Source organism: Candida jiufengensis (genome assembly GCF_024610255.1).
Source record: "Candida jiufengensis strain CBS 10846 chromosome Unknown scaffold10, whole genome shotgun sequence".
In the NCBI taxonomy this organism is placed as follows: Eukaryota; Fungi; Ascomycota; class Pichiomycetes; order Serinales; family Debaryomycetaceae; genus Lodderomyces; species Lodderomyces jiufengensis.
The window spans coordinates 301,622-322,188 of record NW_026261570.1 but is presented as its reverse complement, the minus strand read 5'-3'; the positions used below and the strand labels follow the sequence as shown (position 1 = coordinate 322,188).

The 20,567-nt window shown below is 27.3% G+C and overlaps 9 protein-coding genes across 9 annotated transcripts; 1 reads left to right on the top strand and 8 right to left on the bottom strand. All coding sequences in view use genetic code 12, as the record gives it.

Moving 5' to 3' along the window:
• Positions 1-1,501: 1,501 nt before the first annotated feature.
• Positions 1,502-1,873, bottom strand: CYB5 (Cyb5p; the record flags this gene model as incomplete). Its single annotated transcript, XM_051766455.1, has 1 exon — positions 1,502-1,873. The coding sequence occupies one exon, from the start codon at positions 1,871-1,873 to the stop codon at positions 1,502-1,504; it is 372 nt and encodes a 123-aa protein (XP_051617410.1).
• Positions 1,874-2,886: 1,013 nt separating this feature from the next.
• NOP15 (rRNA-binding ribosome biosynthesis protein) lies at positions 2,887-3,636 on the bottom strand (the record flags this gene model as incomplete). Its single annotated transcript, XM_051766454.1, has 1 exon — positions 2,887-3,636. The coding sequence occupies one exon, from the start codon at positions 3,634-3,636 to the stop codon at positions 2,887-2,889; it is 750 nt and encodes a 249-aa protein (XP_051617409.1).
• A 223-nt stretch (positions 3,637-3,859) lies between these two features.
• On the top strand, positions 3,860-4,852 carry UFE1 (Ufe1p; the record flags this gene model as incomplete). Its single annotated transcript, XM_051766453.1, has 1 exon — positions 3,860-4,852. One exon carries the CDS (start codon positions 3,860-3,862, stop codon positions 4,850-4,852), a length of 993 nt encoding a protein of 330 aa, XP_051617408.1.
• Positions 4,853-4,908: 56 nt separating this feature from the next.
• Positions 4,909-7,351, bottom strand: KGF54_005634 (ribosome dissociation factor GTPase; the record flags this gene model as incomplete). The annotated part of the gene is made up of 2 exons (XM_051766452.1): positions 4,909-6,973; positions 7,113-7,351. The coding sequence occupies 2 exons, from the start codon at positions 7,349-7,351 to the stop codon at positions 4,909-4,911; spliced, it is 2,304 nt and encodes a 767-aa protein (XP_051617407.1).
• Positions 7,352-9,076: 1,725 nt separating this feature from the next.
• KGF54_005633 (uncharacterized protein) lies at positions 9,077-9,670 on the bottom strand (the record flags this gene model as incomplete). The annotated part of the gene is made up of 1 exon (XM_051766451.1): positions 9,077-9,670. The coding sequence occupies one exon, from the start codon at positions 9,668-9,670 to the stop codon at positions 9,077-9,079; it is 594 nt and encodes a 197-aa protein (XP_051617406.1).
• A 1,635-nt stretch (positions 9,671-11,305) lies between these two features.
• On the bottom strand, positions 11,306-13,042 carry KGF54_005632 (uncharacterized protein; the record flags this gene model as incomplete). The annotated part of the gene is made up of 1 exon (XM_051766450.1): positions 11,306-13,042. The coding sequence occupies one exon, from the start codon at positions 13,040-13,042 to the stop codon at positions 11,306-11,308; it is 1,737 nt and encodes a 578-aa protein (XP_051617405.1).
• Positions 13,043-13,382: 340 nt separating this feature from the next.
• Positions 13,383-15,098, bottom strand: KGF54_005631 (uncharacterized protein; the record flags this gene model as incomplete). The annotated part of the gene is made up of 1 exon (XM_051766449.1): positions 13,383-15,098. The coding sequence occupies one exon, from the start codon at positions 15,096-15,098 to the stop codon at positions 13,383-13,385; it is 1,716 nt and encodes a 571-aa protein (XP_051617404.1).
• A 584-nt stretch (positions 15,099-15,682) lies between these two features.
• Positions 15,683-17,410, bottom strand: KGF54_005630 (uncharacterized protein; the record flags this gene model as incomplete). Its single annotated transcript, XM_051766448.1, has 1 exon — positions 15,683-17,410. One exon carries the CDS (start codon positions 17,408-17,410, stop codon positions 15,683-15,685), a length of 1,728 nt encoding a protein of 575 aa, XP_051617403.1.
• Positions 17,411-18,359: 949 nt separating this feature from the next.
• Positions 18,360-20,078, bottom strand: KGF54_005629 (uncharacterized protein; the record flags this gene model as incomplete). The annotated part of the gene is made up of 1 exon (XM_051766447.1): positions 18,360-20,078. One exon carries the CDS (start codon positions 20,076-20,078, stop codon positions 18,360-18,362), a length of 1,719 nt encoding a protein of 572 aa, XP_051617402.1.
• Positions 20,079-20,567: the final 489 nt, after the last annotated feature.

Sequence of the window (20,567 nt, the reverse complement as noted above, 5' to 3'; positions counted from 1 at the left end):
AAATTCGATGATTTTGTCTGAATCTTAAATACTATCTATTAGAACCTTTGAATTTGTGAGTATAATTTTTTTTGAAAAATAACATAATTTAATAAAATTAAGCATTCTTTAAGGAAGCTCATCAATTCTCTTATTAACTTAGCCTCTAACGAATTCTTTTCCAACAGAAATCAATTTTTTTTAACATTATCCAAAAATTTACAATTTTGATTAATTTGTATGTAACTTTGACTTCCTGAACCAACGATGTTTTAGTCTATGAAAACCTTCTTCAATTGTTAGTCGTTGAAAGAATTTCTCCACTCTATCAGGTTTCACTTTAATTTCAAAAAATGGGAAAATTATAATTACGTGGTTACTAATTGGCCTTGAAAATCTCGCATTTGGTCAACAAAAATTCGAGTTAAACATAGAATAAATGTAAAATTTGACATAAATATAATTCCAACATTTATGGGGTATATTGAAGCAGTTTGACCTCTAAATTCTAATCTCCCTATTAAATTTCTTGAAACCTTCTAGTATATTCTAATTTACTCAGCAAAAATTGTATTCAGCTAATAATGTTTGCAATCCAGCAGTTATGATACCATTTTTTTCTTATTCCAATTCATTTACTTTATGCCAGTGATCACCCAATACCATCTAAACATTCAGATATATTTTCTTGATTAACCGTTGTTAAACCATCAATATAAATATTAGGTGCTAGTACATCATCTAACCAAAATATCTTTTGCAATTAGTGCAATATCCCGTATAATGCTTGTTGTAAAAGTTATCAACCATATTTCAACACTGAAATTTGATCTTGAATTAAATTTTTATCAATTTCTCTAAAACTGATTGACCAACAAATTTATTTCCTTTTATAGCTGCTCCTCTCTTAGATTTTAATATAAACCGTTTCAGTAATGTTGATTTCTCAGATTCAAGATTAACCTCCCTAACAATTGTGATTGATAATTTCATTGTTTTTGGTAAATGAAAAAAACGCGCTTATTTTTAATTTTAACCAATAATAACAGAGTGAAATTTGCTTACTAACTGATAACAAGTTGATAACTGGGTAAATCCTATATGTTCCGTTATTGAGCATGTAAAGCTTAAAAAGAATAAATACAGTAGAAGAAATAAAATAAATCAATACAAGAGAGGAATATACAAGAAAAGAATGATTAAACAGGGTCTTCATAACATTGGTTCGTATCCATGAATTTTGTCGTATAATTATTCTAGTATGTAATCGTTAAAAAATAAAAAAACATCCAAATTTTGTACGACTCTAAGTCGATAGATCAAAACAATTAGCCGCATTTAAGAACACGTCCAGTATATTCAAATATTGTTCTCTATCAATCACTTCAATTATAGAAAAGATGAACAAGAAATCAAATTGAATTAAAACCAAACTTTAATATTAATAAATAACAATGTTCTCATTAAATAAAAATCTATATTTCTATAAATTCTTTTTCTTCTTCTTCTTCTTTAAGTCTTTTTAAAAATTAGTTTTATAATAATAAGCACCAAAAGCAATTAAAAATACAACAACTGCAATTAATGGGAAATTAACTGAACTTTCTTGAGTAGAATAAGATTGAGCTCTTTTAGTTTCTACAGGTTTTGCACCTTTTAAATTTCCAATAAATAATTTTTCTAAAATTTCATGAGCTTCATCTGAATGTCCAATATCTTCAAAAGCTTCTGTAGCATCAGTTCCAGCACAATCTAATATAACTTCTTCACCACCTGGATGTTCATCAATATATGATGATACATTATATACTTTCCCATTTATAACAACCCAAACATCATCATGAGTAGTATGTTTTGCAATTTCTTCGTAATCGTATACTTTAACAGTTGACATTTTTAAATATTAAATATGAATTATAAGTTAGTTCTGAAATGAAAGTTGAATATAAAATAAGATTTATAGCAAAATATTGAATAATTATATCACAATTGTTGTTTATCTTTTTATAATTAAAAACTTTTGGAAAAAACAAAAAAATGAGTTCAAAAAGATTTGACTTTTTTTTTTTTTTTGTATTATCTTTTTTAATTTTGTTCTCTTTGTTAAAATTATTTTTTGGAATAAATTTTTCAATTTTGTATTTAAAAGATTAAAAATTATTTATTATTTTCTAACGATAATGTTAATAAGAAAATTTATATAAATATTCTAATTTGAGATCTTGTTGATAAGAGGGGGGACTTATTTCTACTTGAATTAACGATTAATGTTAGTATGAAAGTGGTTCGATAATTATTTATTGATCTCTATGTTTTTTTATCACAAGCAAGTCGTAAATTTATTTTCACAACCACAAAAGTAATTTTAATATGTAATTCAACAATTAAATACTATTCATTAACAAACAATCCCTCCTCATTGATCAAAGTTTATTAAGATAGAATCTTATTTTTCAATCATCTGATCTGAATTGATTTGATCTGATTTGATTTTTAGATAGGCTAAACTCATTTACTTCTTAAATTCATCAAATTTAGATAATAATACTACATAACGGATTTAACGATATTGGGATTTTTTTACTCGATTTGGTTATAAATTGACTTCGATTTAATTTTACGAAATAATTATAGTTAAAGATATATAAAATACATACTAGTCACGAAAAGCTAGTCTTTTATATATTGATAGTCTTTATATATATTATGATCACATCGTTGGACGGGTTCTACTCTACCTCTTACTCATTCGAAAGAATAAATTTTGTAATTTTGGCTGTAGAAAAATTAACAATAGTTGCTCAAGATAAACGATTTGTCGTCAGTATGTGAATCAAACTTTATTAGTTAACTAGTAGAACAAATCAAATTTGATAGGTGATCAAAACGTATTATACATGAATTTTCCTATGACAATATTTCAGCTAAATTAAACTCTATACCTTTAGCTTTTAATTCATCAACTTTCTTTTGTTTGGATTCCTCAAATTTAATAGTAATTCTTTCCCATTCTTCTTTTGTCTTTTTATTATCATGTTTAGCTTTTGCAATTTTATGAATAGGTATAATTTTAAATTTTTTATTCGAACCTTTGAAAACATCTTTATGTGGGTTAGCAACATATTCACAACGTATTAAATGATTATTTAAAAGGTAATTATTCATTGTATCTGCTGCTATTTTGGCAACTTCTGATGATTCAAATTCTATATATGCATAATGTTTTGATTTTCCTGTTTTTTTATTTCTTGATAATTTTAAATTCTTAATATCTCCAAATTGTTTGAAATATGTTTTTAATTCTGATTCTTGAAATCCTGATGGTAATCTACCTATATATATTACTCCACTAGTTGATGATGATGATGATTTTTTTGTCTTGGATGAATCTGTATCTTTTGGTTTTATTACTTTATTGACTTTATGACCTGATGATGTTGTGTTTTGTGGAATTTCTATTTCTTCTTCATCACTTGATTCCATATGTTGTGGTTCTTCTTCTTCATCTTCATCTGATGATAAATCATATACTTCTTCATCTAATACTTCATTTTCTGATTCTGATTCTGATGATGATGGTAACTGTGAAAGTTCCTCCACTGGTTTTGTCTCTTTAGCTGGAGCTTTGGTAGGTTTAGATGATTGTTTTTTGGCCATTATGTGTTAGTTTTTGATTTGATCCTTCGATAATGGGTTGAAAAATAAATATGTCAATAAATTATTAATGAGATGAGAGATCAAGATAAAATTATATGACACAAAATAATATATTGACACGACAAGTCAATAAAAACTGACATCGATTTGAATTTTACATTTCCAGTATCAAGTTATTAAATATTCAAGCAACATTAATTATAAAAATTATGATCATATAATAATGACTGACTTGACTCCATTATTTAATCAATGCATAGATATAATACAATCAGAACCACAAAATAAAACTAAACTACATCAAATTCAAAATCATCAACAAAATCAACAACCACCATACATAATTAAAGATACATTTATAAAAGAATGTATAGAATTATATGATACATTGTCAAATTTAACACAATTCATAATTGAAATCCAAAAGGAATATCTATCAATATCAGAAACTCAAAATAATTCACAACTAAAAGATAAAATAGATGAAGATTTTAATTTTAAAATTCAACAATGTTTTAAAAAAATCAGCTTCTTGGAGAATTACGAAAAGAAAAGAAAAGAATTAATTGCTTCAAATATACAAAAAAGAAGAACGTGGTTTTTTGGGGGAGATGACGATCAAGAACAGTATTTTAATACAATAGCAGAACATAGATCGACTATAATTCGTTTTTTAAGTGAATCATTATTTAATATCTCCAAGAAATTCGAAAAAATTCAGCGAAAGAGACAAACTCGTGAAAAACAAATCAATTCTTTAAATTTTCAAAATATAGATGATGATGATGAGCTAAATTTTAATCAAATAGAAGACTCACAATTTATAAAATTAGATGAAATAAATCAAAAATTTGAAATTGAAAATGAATCACAACCACCACAATTTTCATCAGAACAAATCCAACAATTAGAATTAGAAAATAAAGAATTATTAGAACATAAATCAACCCAATTAAAAAAAGTAGATAATATTCAACATTCAATACTAGATATTATAAATATTCAAAATGAATTAAATTTAAAAATTCAAGAACAAGGTGAGACTATTAATAATCTTATAGATAATCATTCTCAAGTTGAATACGAGGTTAAACAAGGTAATAAGACTTTGAATCAAGCTACGAGAAAGAATAAAAGGGGTTCGAATTATATTATTTTGCTTTGCGTCTCGTTGGGGTGTTTGATTGTTATATTTGATTTCTTAAAATTTATATAGTATTTAATACTACAAGCAATTCTATGTTAGAATAAATCTATAATAACTTAATAATGCTAAATATTAGTAACTTTCCCAGCTCCGATTGTTTGTCCTTCTCTCCTTATAACTATCCTACCCAATTTTGAATTATCTTCGTAAGTTGTAAGTGGTAATGATCCATCAATTTCAATTTCAACAATTGCTGTTTGTTTAGAAGTTAAATGTAAAATTTTTTTCTTCTTCTTTGTTGAATTTGTTATATCTATAATTTTGGTGATTCTTGCTGGTACTTGACTACTATTTCTGAATAATACAAATGGCATGCCTACTAATAATGGTTTATCCATGTTAAATAAATGTAATGATGCTGTGAAATTTTTAGTGGTTTTGATTTGTGAATTAGTTTTAGTTAAAATATCACCAATTCTTATACTATCTATTGATTCATTTGATAATTGATTTACTTTAAATAATAATGTGACCAAATCACCCGATATGGCAAAATCAACTAAATTTTGACCTGATTTTATTGATTGAACTTGTAATGCTTCTTCACTTGGATATGCAATAACTGTTTCACCTGCTTGTATAACACCATTTGTAATTTTACCTATAACTTTTAATTCACCTTTGTCTTTATATACATCATGAACTGAAAAATAAAATGGTTCATCTAACAAATTATTGGAGTTTTTCTCTATTGGTACAGTTTCAAGATATTGACCTAATGTTGGACCTGTATACCATTTGAAAGATTCTATGGAATTATCTCTTTTGACAACATTATTACCTGTTAATCCAGAAATTGGTATGAAAGTAATTTGTTCAGGTTTAAAATCTATATCATCACTTGTTAAAAATTCCAACATTTGTGTCTTTATTGCATCAAATCTGTTTTCATTCCAATCTTCCTTATCCATTTTATTAACAACTACACAGATTTTCTCAATACCTAAATTTTTAGCTAAAATAGTATGTTCTTTAGTTTGTCCATCTAATGCAAATCCAGCTTCAAACTCTCCAGTAATTGAATCAATCACCAACAAAGCAAAATCAGCATTTGAAACACCACCAATCATTTGTGGTACAAAGTCTTTATGACCCGGTGCATCAATTGCAGTGAATCTATTCAGTTTTACTTCAAAATCTGTTGCACATATATCTACTGTAACTCCATGATTTCTTTCTTCTTCTGTTTGATCCATTATCCAAGCTAATGCAAATGATCCTTTACCAATTTTTTCACTTTCTTTAACTAATTTATTTACAGTTTTAGCATCAACTATTCCATAATCAAATAATAATCTTCCCATTAATGTAGATTTTCCAGCATCTACATGACCTATGACTACGAATGATTTATGTGGTTTATTATTATTAGGGTTGATGGTGAGTTCATCATTGATATCTAGTTTCTTGAATGGTTTAGAATCTTTAACCTTATTTTTGGACTGTGATTGAGTTATTGATTGAGAAGTAGGTTCTATAGTTTCTTCTTTTATTGATAATTTTCCAACTCCATCAAAAGCTTGTTTTTGAGCATTTAATATTTCATCATCCGGTGATGGTTTATTAAAACTTTCTTTAGTTTTGTTAATTTTTTCTGATGGAATGTTAGTAATTGAGTCATATATTGAATTTTCCAACCTTCTTCTTTTCAAATCATTCTCTGTATTTTGAAACCAAAAGATTGATACGTTATCTTTTGGTGTATTTAGTATTATGGAGTCATCTAATGATATATCAAATGAGATATGTGGTTCTGATTGTTCTGTCTTTGGTGTAGTAGTTGGTTTTTCTGTTTCAGTTGATAATGGTACTGAACTTGGAGATTTTTCTTTAGAGTCTATATTCTTTCTTTTAAACTTTAGTATCGATGATCTTGGTTGTTCTGTAGTTACGGTTGAAGAAGAAGGATTTGATAAAAATTGATCTAAAATGGAAGTGTTTGATACATTTGATTGTAATGATTGATTTGATGATCTTGCTTTAGCAAGTGCTGCTAATTTGGATTGTGGTTTTGACGGTAGTATTGAATCTTGTGATTCTGACTGACTATTGTTATTCTGTAGTTCTTTCTCCCTCTGTAATGCTCTTTGTTTTGCCAATTGAGCTAGTTTTGACATTAATTTTTGATTTCTTTTAAAAGTTGGTTGTAAAATATTAAATGATTTCAAAATTGATCTCTGATTTTTTCGTTTGCCATTTTATACAAAAAAAAAAAAAAAGAATTTAAGAAGATGATCAAATTGAAAAATTGGTTGAAAGTAAATTATACATACTCTTGAATTTTGATTTAATTTCTTCAATTGATGGATCAAGTTCAAAATAATTGTAATATAATGCTTCTTTCAAGTCGAAATCTGAGATATCATCATTATAATTTTTTAATTTTGATTTTAATTGTGGTAGTATATCATGTAATAATTCGTACTCTTCATTAGTTAATTTATCTTCATCAAATTGATCCAACTCATCTTGAGAATTATAATCTAATTCGTCTTCATCGTAATCCATGTTATCGTTGTTGTAGTAACTTATAGATATGAAAACACTATGAGTATCAAAAGATTCATTGAATAAATCAATTATTAACTAATTTAGAAATTGTCATTATTTGTTTCATATTTTCATATTTCATGACATTTTTGAAGAATTACGACATCACATACAAAATTAATAAATATTGCAACTATTAGATTTTAGGGCTCTTTGTTTAATAGAGCACAGCTATAGACTTATGATTGAGACTATATACTGATTAATGCGTAAAACATTCTTCAAGAAGCAAAGAAGGTGATTACTGAACCGAACTGTAAATGAGATAAATCTTACGGAAATTCAACAAACAGAAACATATTGCTATGAATTAATAAGATAACGGAAATTTAGAGCATAGTACTTCCACCATAGTTAAGATAATAACAAATTATCAGATTAACAAAACTACTGTCTATTATTTTTCATAACCGACTGAATATATCTATTGTGATCTGGTTTAAATGGAAAAATGCTTTTGTGAGTTAGTCTTGCAAAGTAAGTAGTCAATAAGCTCAATTGTAAATATTTCTTTGCAATGATAAAATCCGTAAATTTATTTATTATTGCTATATGGAAATTTGACTACTTGCAAAAACTGGTTATGAAGATTTAACAAGTTTTATAAATCCAATTTTAAAGTTTAGATTAATATAGTCAACACTAAAAAAAGAACTAAAACTTTAATAAATTCTGGTTATATTTAGTAAATTTAAGCAAAAGTAGGAAATCTGTCAATTCATTTGATCAGTAATGGAAAAATGTTTTAGTAAAATAACAAGAAAAAAACAAACAAAATGGAAGAATACCAATTATTTGATTGACTTGATGGAAATGCATTAGCAAAGTAAAACTTGTAATGGATATTTGTAAAACAATATAAATGGAATTTTAAAAATTGGAATAAGAGTGTATGGAAATATGGGATGAAATAAAACAAGAAGACGAACTTTTATAAACTATTATAAATCAAAAATTTATCTTTTGATTGCTTCTATTCCGGCAATTCTTTCTTATATGATTTTAATTAAATTATATAATCTTCTCTTGATGTTTTAATAATACTTTATATTATTATTTAGAGTTCTTATTGTTATTTATTAAAAAAGGGAAATGGAAATATGAATTAATAAATATTATTACACAAATAAAAAATTAAAATAAAAATTAAATCAATAAAAGAAAAAAAAAAATTTAAAAAATAAAGTTTTTTAAACAAAACATATTTCCATTTTTTATTTTATGGCAAATTTTGAAAAATTATATAAATTGGAAAAATAACCCAAATTTTTAAGTTTACTTTAATTATGCAAGTAGGATGACGATCAATTATTTAATTCGAATCTGGTACCAGTAGTTATAAATATCATTTTTTGATCATAGATTCAACTATTAGGGGAGGTCAGGTAAGGTTTAATTTTGACATTGTGAGTTAGTTCCCGTAAGTAATTTTCTACCTTAATTGAAAGATGATTGAAAGAAGCAAGCGACATGCAAATAAAGGTAATATGTAGATGTTTTTGAAAATTAGAATTTTTAAAATAGATAATGTTTATTTTAATTAAATGAAAAGTCTATAAAATTATTAAGTATTTTCAAACCTGTGAAAATTATGTAAGTAAGAAAATAGAATCAATTGAAATGAAAAGAAACTATAACCACCAAAGAATTAAAGATAAATTAGCATCTAGCTTATTTGTATACTTAATCATAGTTTATTGATTTAATCCCTGGTGACATTAAAGGTGTAGTATCATTTGATGAAGATCTTGATGAAATTAATGATGAACTATTTAATGAAGATAAACTTGAACTTGATGAAGAATGAGTATAATTTTTTGAATAAGAATCATTTGAAAAAATATCATCATTACCTAATAAATTTAAATAAGTAGCCATATTTAACCTTATATGACCCAATGAATCTATTTCTTCATCATCTATACCATAATTAATTTGAAATTGTAATAATTGATCATCATTTATTGGTAAACCATGTAATGGACCCATTAATGAATTTGTAGCTTTATAATAACAATCTAAAAATCTTGCTTGAGCTAATGCATTTGTTATATGAGTTTTTATTATTGGATCCATAGTTATTAAATTATTTATAATCATATATTTCTTTATAAAAGCTGTAGTTAATTCTAATGAAGTAATTGAACCTTTTGATAATTTTAATAATAAAGTATTTGGTGTTAATGAAGTTAAATTAAATTCTTTTTCACTTAACAATGACTCATTAAGATATTTATCATTAGATAAATATTGTTGAAATCTTATGATATCTAACATTTGTAATATATTTGTATAATTAATTATGTAATATGATACTATGGAATATAATGATATGAAGTAAATTTGATTGAATTTGAAGAAACATGATAAAATTCAATTGTTTTTATATTGATTTACTTTTTTGAATATCCCAAGTATACAAATCATATTAAAACCCCATGCCTTTCTGTTATAAAATTGGTCTGATTTCCATAAAATCATTTAATTATAAAATAAAGAATAATAATAAATAAATTTAAAGTTTAGTGATAGATTTTAAATTTTTAAGATTAATGACATAAGAATTAAAGTTTTTTTTTTATTTTTATTTTTTAATTTATTATATAATTACCAAAATTAAAAGATATATTATAATATAGATTAAATTCTATGATAATGTAGAAATTATGACAACATGAAGTTTAAAATTTTTAAATTCTTGATGATGAATATCAACCTTGCTAACTTAAAAAATGGTTAAAATTCAAGAAGTTAGATTATCCTGCAAAAAATCAGAGATAGGTTCAATAAGTTTATGTGATCTTCAGTATAATCAAATAAATCAAGTAATGATATGAGACCAAGATTATATCATTACAATTGAATTATCTATAAAGATCTAATGGAATCCACAATTAAAAAAAAATACGAAATCAACGTTTCAATTACACAAAACTTTAGAAAAATGCTATATAGTATATAGATAGTTAGTACAATATGTAATAATAATGTAACTAAACTTATGTCATAAATTTAAACGAAGTAAAACTTTATTGCTAAAATTTTAAAAACAATTAAAAAAATTTGGAATATGAATGTATATCAAGTTATGTAATAAAAGTTTAAATATAAAGTATTATCTTATTAAGTTAGATACTACAAGTTAATCATATCCTTTAGTTGACACAGATTTCCGGATTTTGAACCCTTTTTGGCCACGATAAGGAACTATGAATGTAAAAAAGTGTGTACAACCCGAAGTCATTAAATGATGAGGAATTTAAGTAAAGTTAATAAGACGCTCTATTTTGAGAAATGATCTAGATGAACAACGTAACGACGGATCCAGATATTAAATTTACAACATTTTACCAATAAATTTCTACTTCAGATAGTTCTGTAAGTTTTAGTCTGAGTAGATCGTTGTCTCAAATATTTGTCTCATACCGCAATTTTTGGAAAAAATGAAACAAGATCTAATGGTGTTTCTGAACTTTGAAACAAAATTTCAAACGCCATACACTAAATTAGTCTAATTTCTTCTAGTACGAGGTATTTTTTTATCCTCATTGAAACTTCGCTTGTTCTTGTTTAAGGAAATAAAGCTTGGGATGAAAATAGGACGGGATGAAATTACACTTCTGGGGCGCAATTTTTTTTTTCTTTCACTATTAATAGAAAGTTTAATTCGACAAATTATAACTTTGCTATATTTTTTTGCTAGTCAAGTAATGCTTGAACAAATATATAAACTCTAATACAAAATTACAAAATTAATTAATTTCCTCTGGCTTCATTAGTAAAGTCTCTTTGCACTAAAACACTAAAACTAAAATTCCCTACTTTGATTTTAAGTCAATTAAATAGTTTTATTCCTGATCATGTCAAATCGATGAAAGCAGACTACACTAAATTCTAATTAAAAAAAACCAATCAATGTTTCAATAAATCAACTTCTAATAAATCAACTATAGCTTTTGAACCAGCAACAACTTCTTCGTCAAAATATCTTCTACCACTTAATTGTAAAGCTATTGGAGCTCCTTTAAATTTTTCAGGTTTATAATTCTTATTCTCTAATTCTTCTAATCCAGTTTTATATTCATAGGTTTCATCTTCTTTGGTCCAAACATCAATCTCGGGATCTTGGAATAATCCAGTTTGGAACACCATACTTGGGAAATCCAACAAATTGTAAATTAAAGTGTATGATTCATTAAAGACATCTTCCGATTGTGGTGCAACGTTATTATAAGCTGGACCTAATATAAAATCTATTTTGTTTTCAAATAAAAAGTCATTATATTCTTCTCTTAATCTATCTCTTACTGAGTTAAGTCTTCTATTTTCTGTAACTGTCAATTCTTTTGCACCTTCACCTACGTTCAAATACCATTTAGTTAATCTTGATAATGGTTCTCCACTTGCTGAGAATAATTCACGTAATGCTTGATTTCCATCGGCGTTATATAATGTCATTGCTGTATCATAAGCTAATTGACCATTTTTTGGTGCAAATTCAACAATCTCAACTCCTGCTAGTTTCAACTTATTAACAACTGTATCTAACCCTCTTCTTATAGGTGGTGTAACTCTACACACTCCGTCATCTCTCAATACTGCAATTTTTAAGTTCGATAATTTAGGTACTTCAACTTCTCTCCATCTAATAGGTAAACTCCACGGGTCCAAATTCCAAGGGTTACCTTCATTAATGTAAAATTTCATAAATATATTAATATCTTCAATTGATCTAGCTAATGGTCCAATAACTCCAACAACAGATTCCTGTCCATCTTCATTATTACCTACACAACCCCTAGCTGAAATTCTTCTTGATGATGGTCTAAACCCATGACATCCTGAAAATGCAGCCGGTGATCTAATTGATCCTCCAATATCCGATCCAATACCTATAACTGATCCACCAAATGAAACCAATGCACCTTCTCCTGATGATGATCCACCACTTGATAATAATAAGTTGTATGGACATTTAGTTAATCCTGTAATATTGTTTCCTGAATCCAAATGTAATAATGCTTGTGGTTCATTTGTTCTTATATAAAATATAGCTCCTAATTTAGATAAAACTTTCGCAGTTATTGCATCATCTTCCATTATATTATCCAACAATGAAACTAAACCTAAATGACCAATTCTACCTTTTAATCCAATATGTTCTTTTAATGATATAGGTAAACCATGCAATGGCCCAACAGTCTTACCATTTTTATTGTAGTATTCATCTAATTCTCCAGCTTTCTTTATACCTTCACCTATGAATAATTCAACTGCACAATTTGTAAATTGATGTGCAATAATTGCTCTATGTGCAAAAGCTTTAAATACTTCAGTTGATGTCCATTTTCCTGATGCTATATTTGATAATATCGTTGATGCAGGTGAATCAGTATATTCAAATTCTTCAGAACTTAATATCTTTTCAGTATATAAATAATCAATTGAATTGAATTCATCTTTAATTAATTCATCTCTTGGCTTGGGTAATTCTATAGTTAGATTTTGAGGAATTGCATCAGCTAAAACTTTTCTATATTTTTCAATTTTTGGAATCCATTTCTTGAATTTCTCTGGATCTTCATAGCCTTTTAAGTCGTCTTTTATTAATAATGATTTGAATAATTCATCATGTTCGAAATCTGTCATTTTTTAATGTAAATTGAGATATTATAACTTGCTTAACTTGGAAAATTGGATGATTATCAAATTAATTAAGCAAATATTGTTTTTATACAAACTCAGGGGATTGGGTTTCCAGAATTGTGTTGTTTATATATTAAATTTTCGCTTGTATTGATCCAAAAGTTCTGAATATAAATTAAGCGGAATAGCTATTCCTAAATTTGTATTATTCAGTGCGGCTTTCAATTTACGATAAGATAAGATCTTACATTAGGACGCTTAGAAGTACTTTATTTGACTTTGAATCAATAGATTTTTTGAGCAGGGTCCAAAACTTAAACGTGTTGATCTAAATAAATTCTATTTAATGATTTAATAAGTCTACTTTCAAAATATCATTTACAATTAATTTACCAGCGGCAACAACTTCTTCATCTCTATATCTTCTACCAGTCAATTGTAAACCAATTGGAGCACCAATAAATTCTTCAGCTTTATAGTTTTCATTTTCCAATTTTTCTAAATCTGATCTGTATTCGTAGTTCTTATCATCTTCAGTCCATACATCAACTTCAGGATCTTGAAATAATCCAGTCTGGAAAGCTAATGTAGGTAAGTCTAAAATATTAAATAATGCAGTATATGACCAATTATAAACTTCACTAGAATGTGGAGCAACATTATTATAAGTTGGTGATAATATAAAATCAACTTTATTTTCAACCATATAATCATTATATTCATTTCTTAAATTATCTCTAGTAACATTTAATTTTCTATTTTCGGTTGATGTATATTCTTTTGCACCATCACCATAGTTTAATGCCCATTTAGTCAATTTTTGTAATGGCTCCCCTGATTTTGAAAGTAATTCTTTTTGCATATAATTTCCATCACATGAATACATTTTGTTGACTGTTTCATAAGCTAATTTTGTATTTAATGGGCTAAATTCTATAATTCTGACACCTGCTTCTTTTAATTTCTTGACTGTTTCTTCAATACCACGTCTAATAGGTGGTGAGACTCTAACTAATCCATCATCCCTCATTACTGCAATTGTTATATCTTCTGGTTTTGGTAATGGAACTTCTCTCCATGGAGCATAAATAGCCCAAGCATCTAAATCCCAAGGTTTACCATCATTTATACAAGATTTCATATATAATTCAATATCATCCATAGATCTTGCAAATGGTCCATATACAGCAGGTACTGACTCTTGTCCAGCTCCTGATGAAACACCACCTAATGTACCTAATCTTCTTGTTGATGGTCTAAATCCGTGACATCCTGAATAAGCAGCTGGTGCTCTTACTGATCCTCCAATATCTGATCCAACACCTAAAGATGTACCACCAAATCCAACTATAGCACCTTCACCTGAAGATGAACCACCACTTGATAGTAATAAATTGAATGGATTTTTAGTGAATCCTGTAAAGTTATTACCTGAATCTAAATGCATCAATGTTTGTGGTTGTGAAGTTCTTACATAAAACACAGCACCTAAATTTTCTAAAATTTGGTTACTTGCACCATGTTTTTCAGTTACATTATCAATGAGTCCAACATAACCCCCATGAGTTACTTTACCTTTGAAATTAGCTTGTTCTTTAATTGATACTGGTAAACCGTGTAATGGACCAATAAGTTTACCATTCTTGGCTTGATATTCATCCAATTGTTTTGCTCTTTCTAAACCTTCTTTTGGGAATAATTGGAATGCACAATTTGTAAATTGATGAGCAATAGTACCTCTATGAGCAAAAGCTTTAAATACTTGTACTGCTGTCCATTTTTTATCTGATATGTTTTTAACTATTTGAAAAGCTGGAGTATCAGTGATTTCAAATTCTTCAGGTGTTAACAATTTTTGAGAATATAAATATTCAACTGGATTGAATTGTTCTTTAATTAATTCATCTCTTGATTTTGGTAGGTCTATCTTGTATTCATCTAATATATTATCTTCTAAATCTTTTCTATAAGCCTCCAATTTTGGTTCATATTCTTTGAATTTTTTAGGATCTTCATATCCTTGAAAATGTTCTTTAGTCAAAAATGATTCAAATGACATTGGTGATTGGAATACGAAACTTGAAAGTAATTGATCCTATGATTAATATCAGTCGTTTATACAATGGTTCAAGATTTTGACAATTTATTATTTGAAGCTCTATTTATAAAAGTTGAAAAATTGATAATAAATTGACGTTACACAAAAAAGGATTAGTAATCTTTGATAATCTTAATTATTATATTAATCAAAATATAGTAAGAACCAAACTTGATATTACGGACTCAGTCTTCCTTCTTTTAAAAATTACTAGCAGATGGTTGTGGATCAGATATTTTTGACATATTTTATTACAAAAAAATGATATTTTGAAATGAGATAATTCAGTTCATGAAACATCGACAAAATTATTTCAAACTTTTGAACTGTGGGGCCAAATTTTTTGTCAAATTAACCGCTTGAGTTTTGTGTTTTATTTTTGAATCAAAATTCAGATTTGGAATTAAGCGCATCTGATTATTACTAAGTAAGGCAATCAAATTCCGTTCAATATAATAAGTCTCATAATTAACATGTCTACGAACTTTGATTAGTCTAAAAGTCATATAAATACGTGTCATTGAAATCTAATACTCTAGTTCTATTTAAGGTCCAAATAAGTCAACTTTTAAAATATCATCAATAATAGTTTTAGCACCTGCAAGTAACTCTTCATCATGATATCTTCTTGCACTTAATTGTAAACCAATTGGAGCACCTTTGAATTTTTCAGGTAGATAATTTTCATTCTCTAATCTTTCTAAGTCAGATCTGTACTCGTAATTTTTATCTTCTTCAGTCCAAACATCAATTTCAGGATCTTGGAATAATCCTGTTTGGAAAGCTAATGTTGGTAAATCTAAAATATTATACATTGCAGTATATGACCAATTATAAACTTCTTCTTGTTGGGGAGCAACATTGTTATAAGCAGGAGTCAAAATAAAATCAATTTTATTTTCCACAAAATAATCATGATATGCATGTCTTATAAATTCTCTATCGACATTTAATGCTCTATTTTCTGCGCTGGTATAATGTTTTTTACCATCTCCAAAATTCAAAAACCATTTTGTCAATTTAGTTAAAGGTTCACCCGAAGCAGCTAAATATTCTCTTTGATTCTTATTACCATCACAATTATACATTTTATTAATTGTATCATAAGCTAATTTTGTATGTGGTGGAGTAAATTCAACTACTTTGACACCTGCTGCTTTCAATTTCTTAACTGTTTCTTCAAGACCTCTTCTAATTGGTGGTGAAACTCTAACTAACCCATCATCTCTAATAACAGCAACAGTTAAATCTCCAGGTTTTGGTTTAGAAACTTCTTGCCAAGGTATACGAGGAATAGCTTGATCATAATTCCAAGGTTGACCAACATTAATAAAAGTTTTCATCATTAATTCAATATCATCAACTGATCTAGCTAATGGACCAAAAACAACCACAATTGATTCTTGACCTGCTGCTGCTGCGACACATCCTTTCAATGAAACTCTATGATTACTTGGTCTTAATCCAATACAACCCGAAAATGCAGCTGGTGATCTAATTGATCCACCAATATCTGATCCGATACCAAATACTGATCCACCTAATGTAATCAAAGAACCTTCTCCAGATGATGAACCACCACTTGATAATAATAAGTTGTATGGATTTCTAGTAAGACCATTATAATTGTTATTACCACATAAATGCATTAGACATTGAGGTTGTGAAGTTCTTACATAAAAAATTGACCCCAAATCTTCCAAGACTTGAAGTGTAGCACAATGTTCATCAGTAACATTCTCAACTAATTTTACGTAACAACCATGAGTAACTCTGCCTCTAAAATTATAATGTTCTTTTAATGAGACAGGCAATCCATGTAATGGACCAATTGTCTTGCCATTTTTAGCATAATAATCATCCAATTCTTGAGCTCTTTTTAACCCATCTTCAATAAATAAATCTAAAGCACAATTAGTCAATTGATGTGCGATAACAGTTCTATGAGCAAAAGCTTTTAATACTTCAACACAACTCCAATTACCATCAGCTATTTCTTTTAATATTTTGGACCCTTTTGAATCAGTGATTTCTAATTCTTTTTCACTTAATGCACCGGATTCATAAAGATACTTTTTAGCATTAAATTGTTCATCAATTAATTCTTCAATTGGTTTTGGTAATTCTACTTTATATTCTTCTATTAATCCATCATTTAGTTTTTTTCTATATGCTTCTAATTTTGGTACAAATGTTTTAAATTTTTCTGGATCTTCATAACCTTGAAAATCTTCTGTTGTTAATAATGATTCAAATTGAACTGGTTCTGGCATCTGAGTTATTGATTGAATTTTTATGATGATAATTCAACTTAAAATTGAATGAGTTTAGATATATAAAACAATTACATAATGAAAAATCAGATTTTTTATATTTTATAATTCCGTCTAGATTATTGGGCTTTGGATTTCATTGATAATAAATTTATAAGCTTGATTGATTAATTACACAAATTAATTGTTTTGATAAATTTATAAAGATTACGCATTAAATTACTTATTATAATAATATTTAATAGATAAGAAAATTTGATCAATTTTTGATTAATTGATAACCATAACCTCCTTTTTTTAATAAGTAATTTAAGGAATTGAAATATAGTGATACAAGTTCATAATCTAGTCTAGATGGAATTGTTTGGCTTGTTCATCTTTGACCTGAATATTCGATGATGTATACAAGCGAATGGGCAAAGAAGTAACTTTGAAACAACCAAATTAAACACAAAACCCTTAAATAATAATCCAAGATTTATAAAATACGGGAAGCAAAACCCATGAATTTCAACTCTTAAGTGTTGTTGATCAGTAGAATGTGGGGAGTGATTATAGCTTTTTTCTTACCGGTTAATCGATCGACCCATTTTTGAAATTTCTAACATGCTGTCAATCGAAAATCTCTCATCCTCGATTCAAGACTTAACAAGTGAAATAAAGTGACTCTTGACTAACCTCTACCAGTTTTTCACTTTCTCCACTGACTCAGTATCAATTTTTTAATTTGATATTTGTGAATCAATCAAGAAAAGTTTCTTAATTATATTTTGCAGCCACCTAAAACAGTTCATATTAAGTGCTTACAAAAATTCAAAATCAATGTCTAATTACGAGTCAAATATTTATTCATAAATAAGTTAATATAAAAATTATATTGATACAATATTAATGTGAGATAGGAGTTGAGTCTGTTATTTTAATTCTAAATCCAGAAGGACTATTAGATTTATTTTTTGAATAAATCAACTTTTAAAATATCATCAATAATAGTTTTAGCAGCAGCGACTAATTCTTCATCGTGATATCTTTGGGCACCAAGTTGTAACCCGATTGGAGCACCTTTAAATTCTTCTGGTTTATACATTTCATTTTCCATTTGTTCTAATTCTGATCTATATTGATATTTTTGATCTTCTTCAGTCCAAACATCAATTTCTGGATCTTGTTTTAATCCAGTTTGGAATGCAACTGCTGGAATATCTAAAATATTAAATAATGTAGTATATGACCAATTGTAAATTTCTTCACAATGTGGAGCAACTGAATTATAAACTGGCATTAAAATTAAATCAACTTTATTTTCAACAAAATATTTAGTATACTCTGTTCTTAAGAAATCTCTATCAGCATTTAAAACTCTATTTTCAGCTGATGTATAATGTTTTTTACCTTTACCAAAATTCAAATACCATTTAGTTAATTTAGCTAATCTTTCACCAGTTGATCCTAAAATTTCTCTTTGATAATCATTACCATCACAAGTATACATATTATTAATAGTTTCATAAGCTAATTTAGTATGTGGTGGATCGAATTCAACAATTTTAACACCAGCAGCTCTTAATTTTTCAACAGTATACTCTAAACCTCTTCTAATTGGTGGTGAAACTCTAACTAATCCATCATCTCTAATAACAGCAACAGTTAAATCTTCTGGTTTTGGTTTAGCAACATCTCTCCAAGGTAAAGGAATTGTAACAGCATCTAAATTCCATGGTTTACCAACATTAACATAATTTTTCATCATTAATTCTAAATCATCAACTGATCTTGCCATTGGACCACAAACACATAAAATAGAATCATGACCACCAAAACCTGAAACACAACCTGCTAATGAAACTCTATTATTACTTGGTCTTAAACCAACACAACCTGACATAGCAGATGGTGATCTAATTGATCCTCCAATATCGGAACCAATACCAAATACTGAACCACCTAAAGTAACTAAAGCACCTTCACCTGATGAGGAACCACCACTTGACAATGATAAATTATTAGCATTTCTAGTTGTGCCAGTATAATTATTATCACCACATAAATGCATAAGACATTGAGGTTGTGCAGTTCTTACATAAAAGACAACACCTAAATTTTCTAAAACTTGATTAGTTACACCATGTTCTTCAGTAACAGCTTCAACTAAACTAACATAACCACCATGAGTAACTCTACCTTTGAAATTATAATGTTCTTTAACAGAAACTGGTAAACCATGTAACGGACCAATAGTTTTACCATTTTTAGCATAATATTCATCTAATTCTTGAGCTCTTTTTAATCCATCTTCAATTAAAATTTCATGTAAACAATTCGTTAATTGATGAGCAACAGCAGCTCTTTTAGCAAAAGCTTTTAAAACTTCAACACAAGTCCAATTACCACTTGCAATTTCACTTAAAATTTGAGCACCTTTTGAATCAGTAATTTCTAATTCTCTTGCACTGAAAATTCCAGAATCATAAATATAATCTTTTGCATTAAATTGATCTTTAACTAATTCGTCAATTGGTTTTGGTAATTCAACCTTGTATGGTTCAACACCATCTGCTAATTTTTGTCTATAAGCATCTAATTTTGGGACCCATTTTTGGAATTTTTCTGGATCTTCAAATCCAGCGAAATCTTCTCTTCCCATTAATTGTTCGTATTGAATAGCCATTGTTTATAATTATTTGGTTGTTATTATCAATTGAGTAGCTAAAAATTGATTGACTTAAAAATATTCAATATTTGGCATATGGTCCTTATCATATTAGATTTATATAAGTTTTCAAACCCCACAGGTCCATAATCAAAATCGAAAGCCGTATCTTTTCAGTTTGAAAAAATCAATAATTGTGTGATAAGATAAATAATATTAATTAAATTAAAATAATAAGATATTATTTTTTGAGTCTAAGTCAACTTTTGCAAGTATTGATCAATATTGTTTTATTTTTGATAATAAATAATATTATATTATATAATTCTGAAAGTTGGGGAACACATATATTTAAACTAAAAGTGAAACACACAATGATATCATATATGTAATTATTGATTGCCCTCAAACTAATTATTATCATATATCAACGTTTCAAGTTTTGTGATTTCATTCATCTTGTGATTTTTTGTAGAACTGACTAAATGGTTGTGTAATACTCCGCGT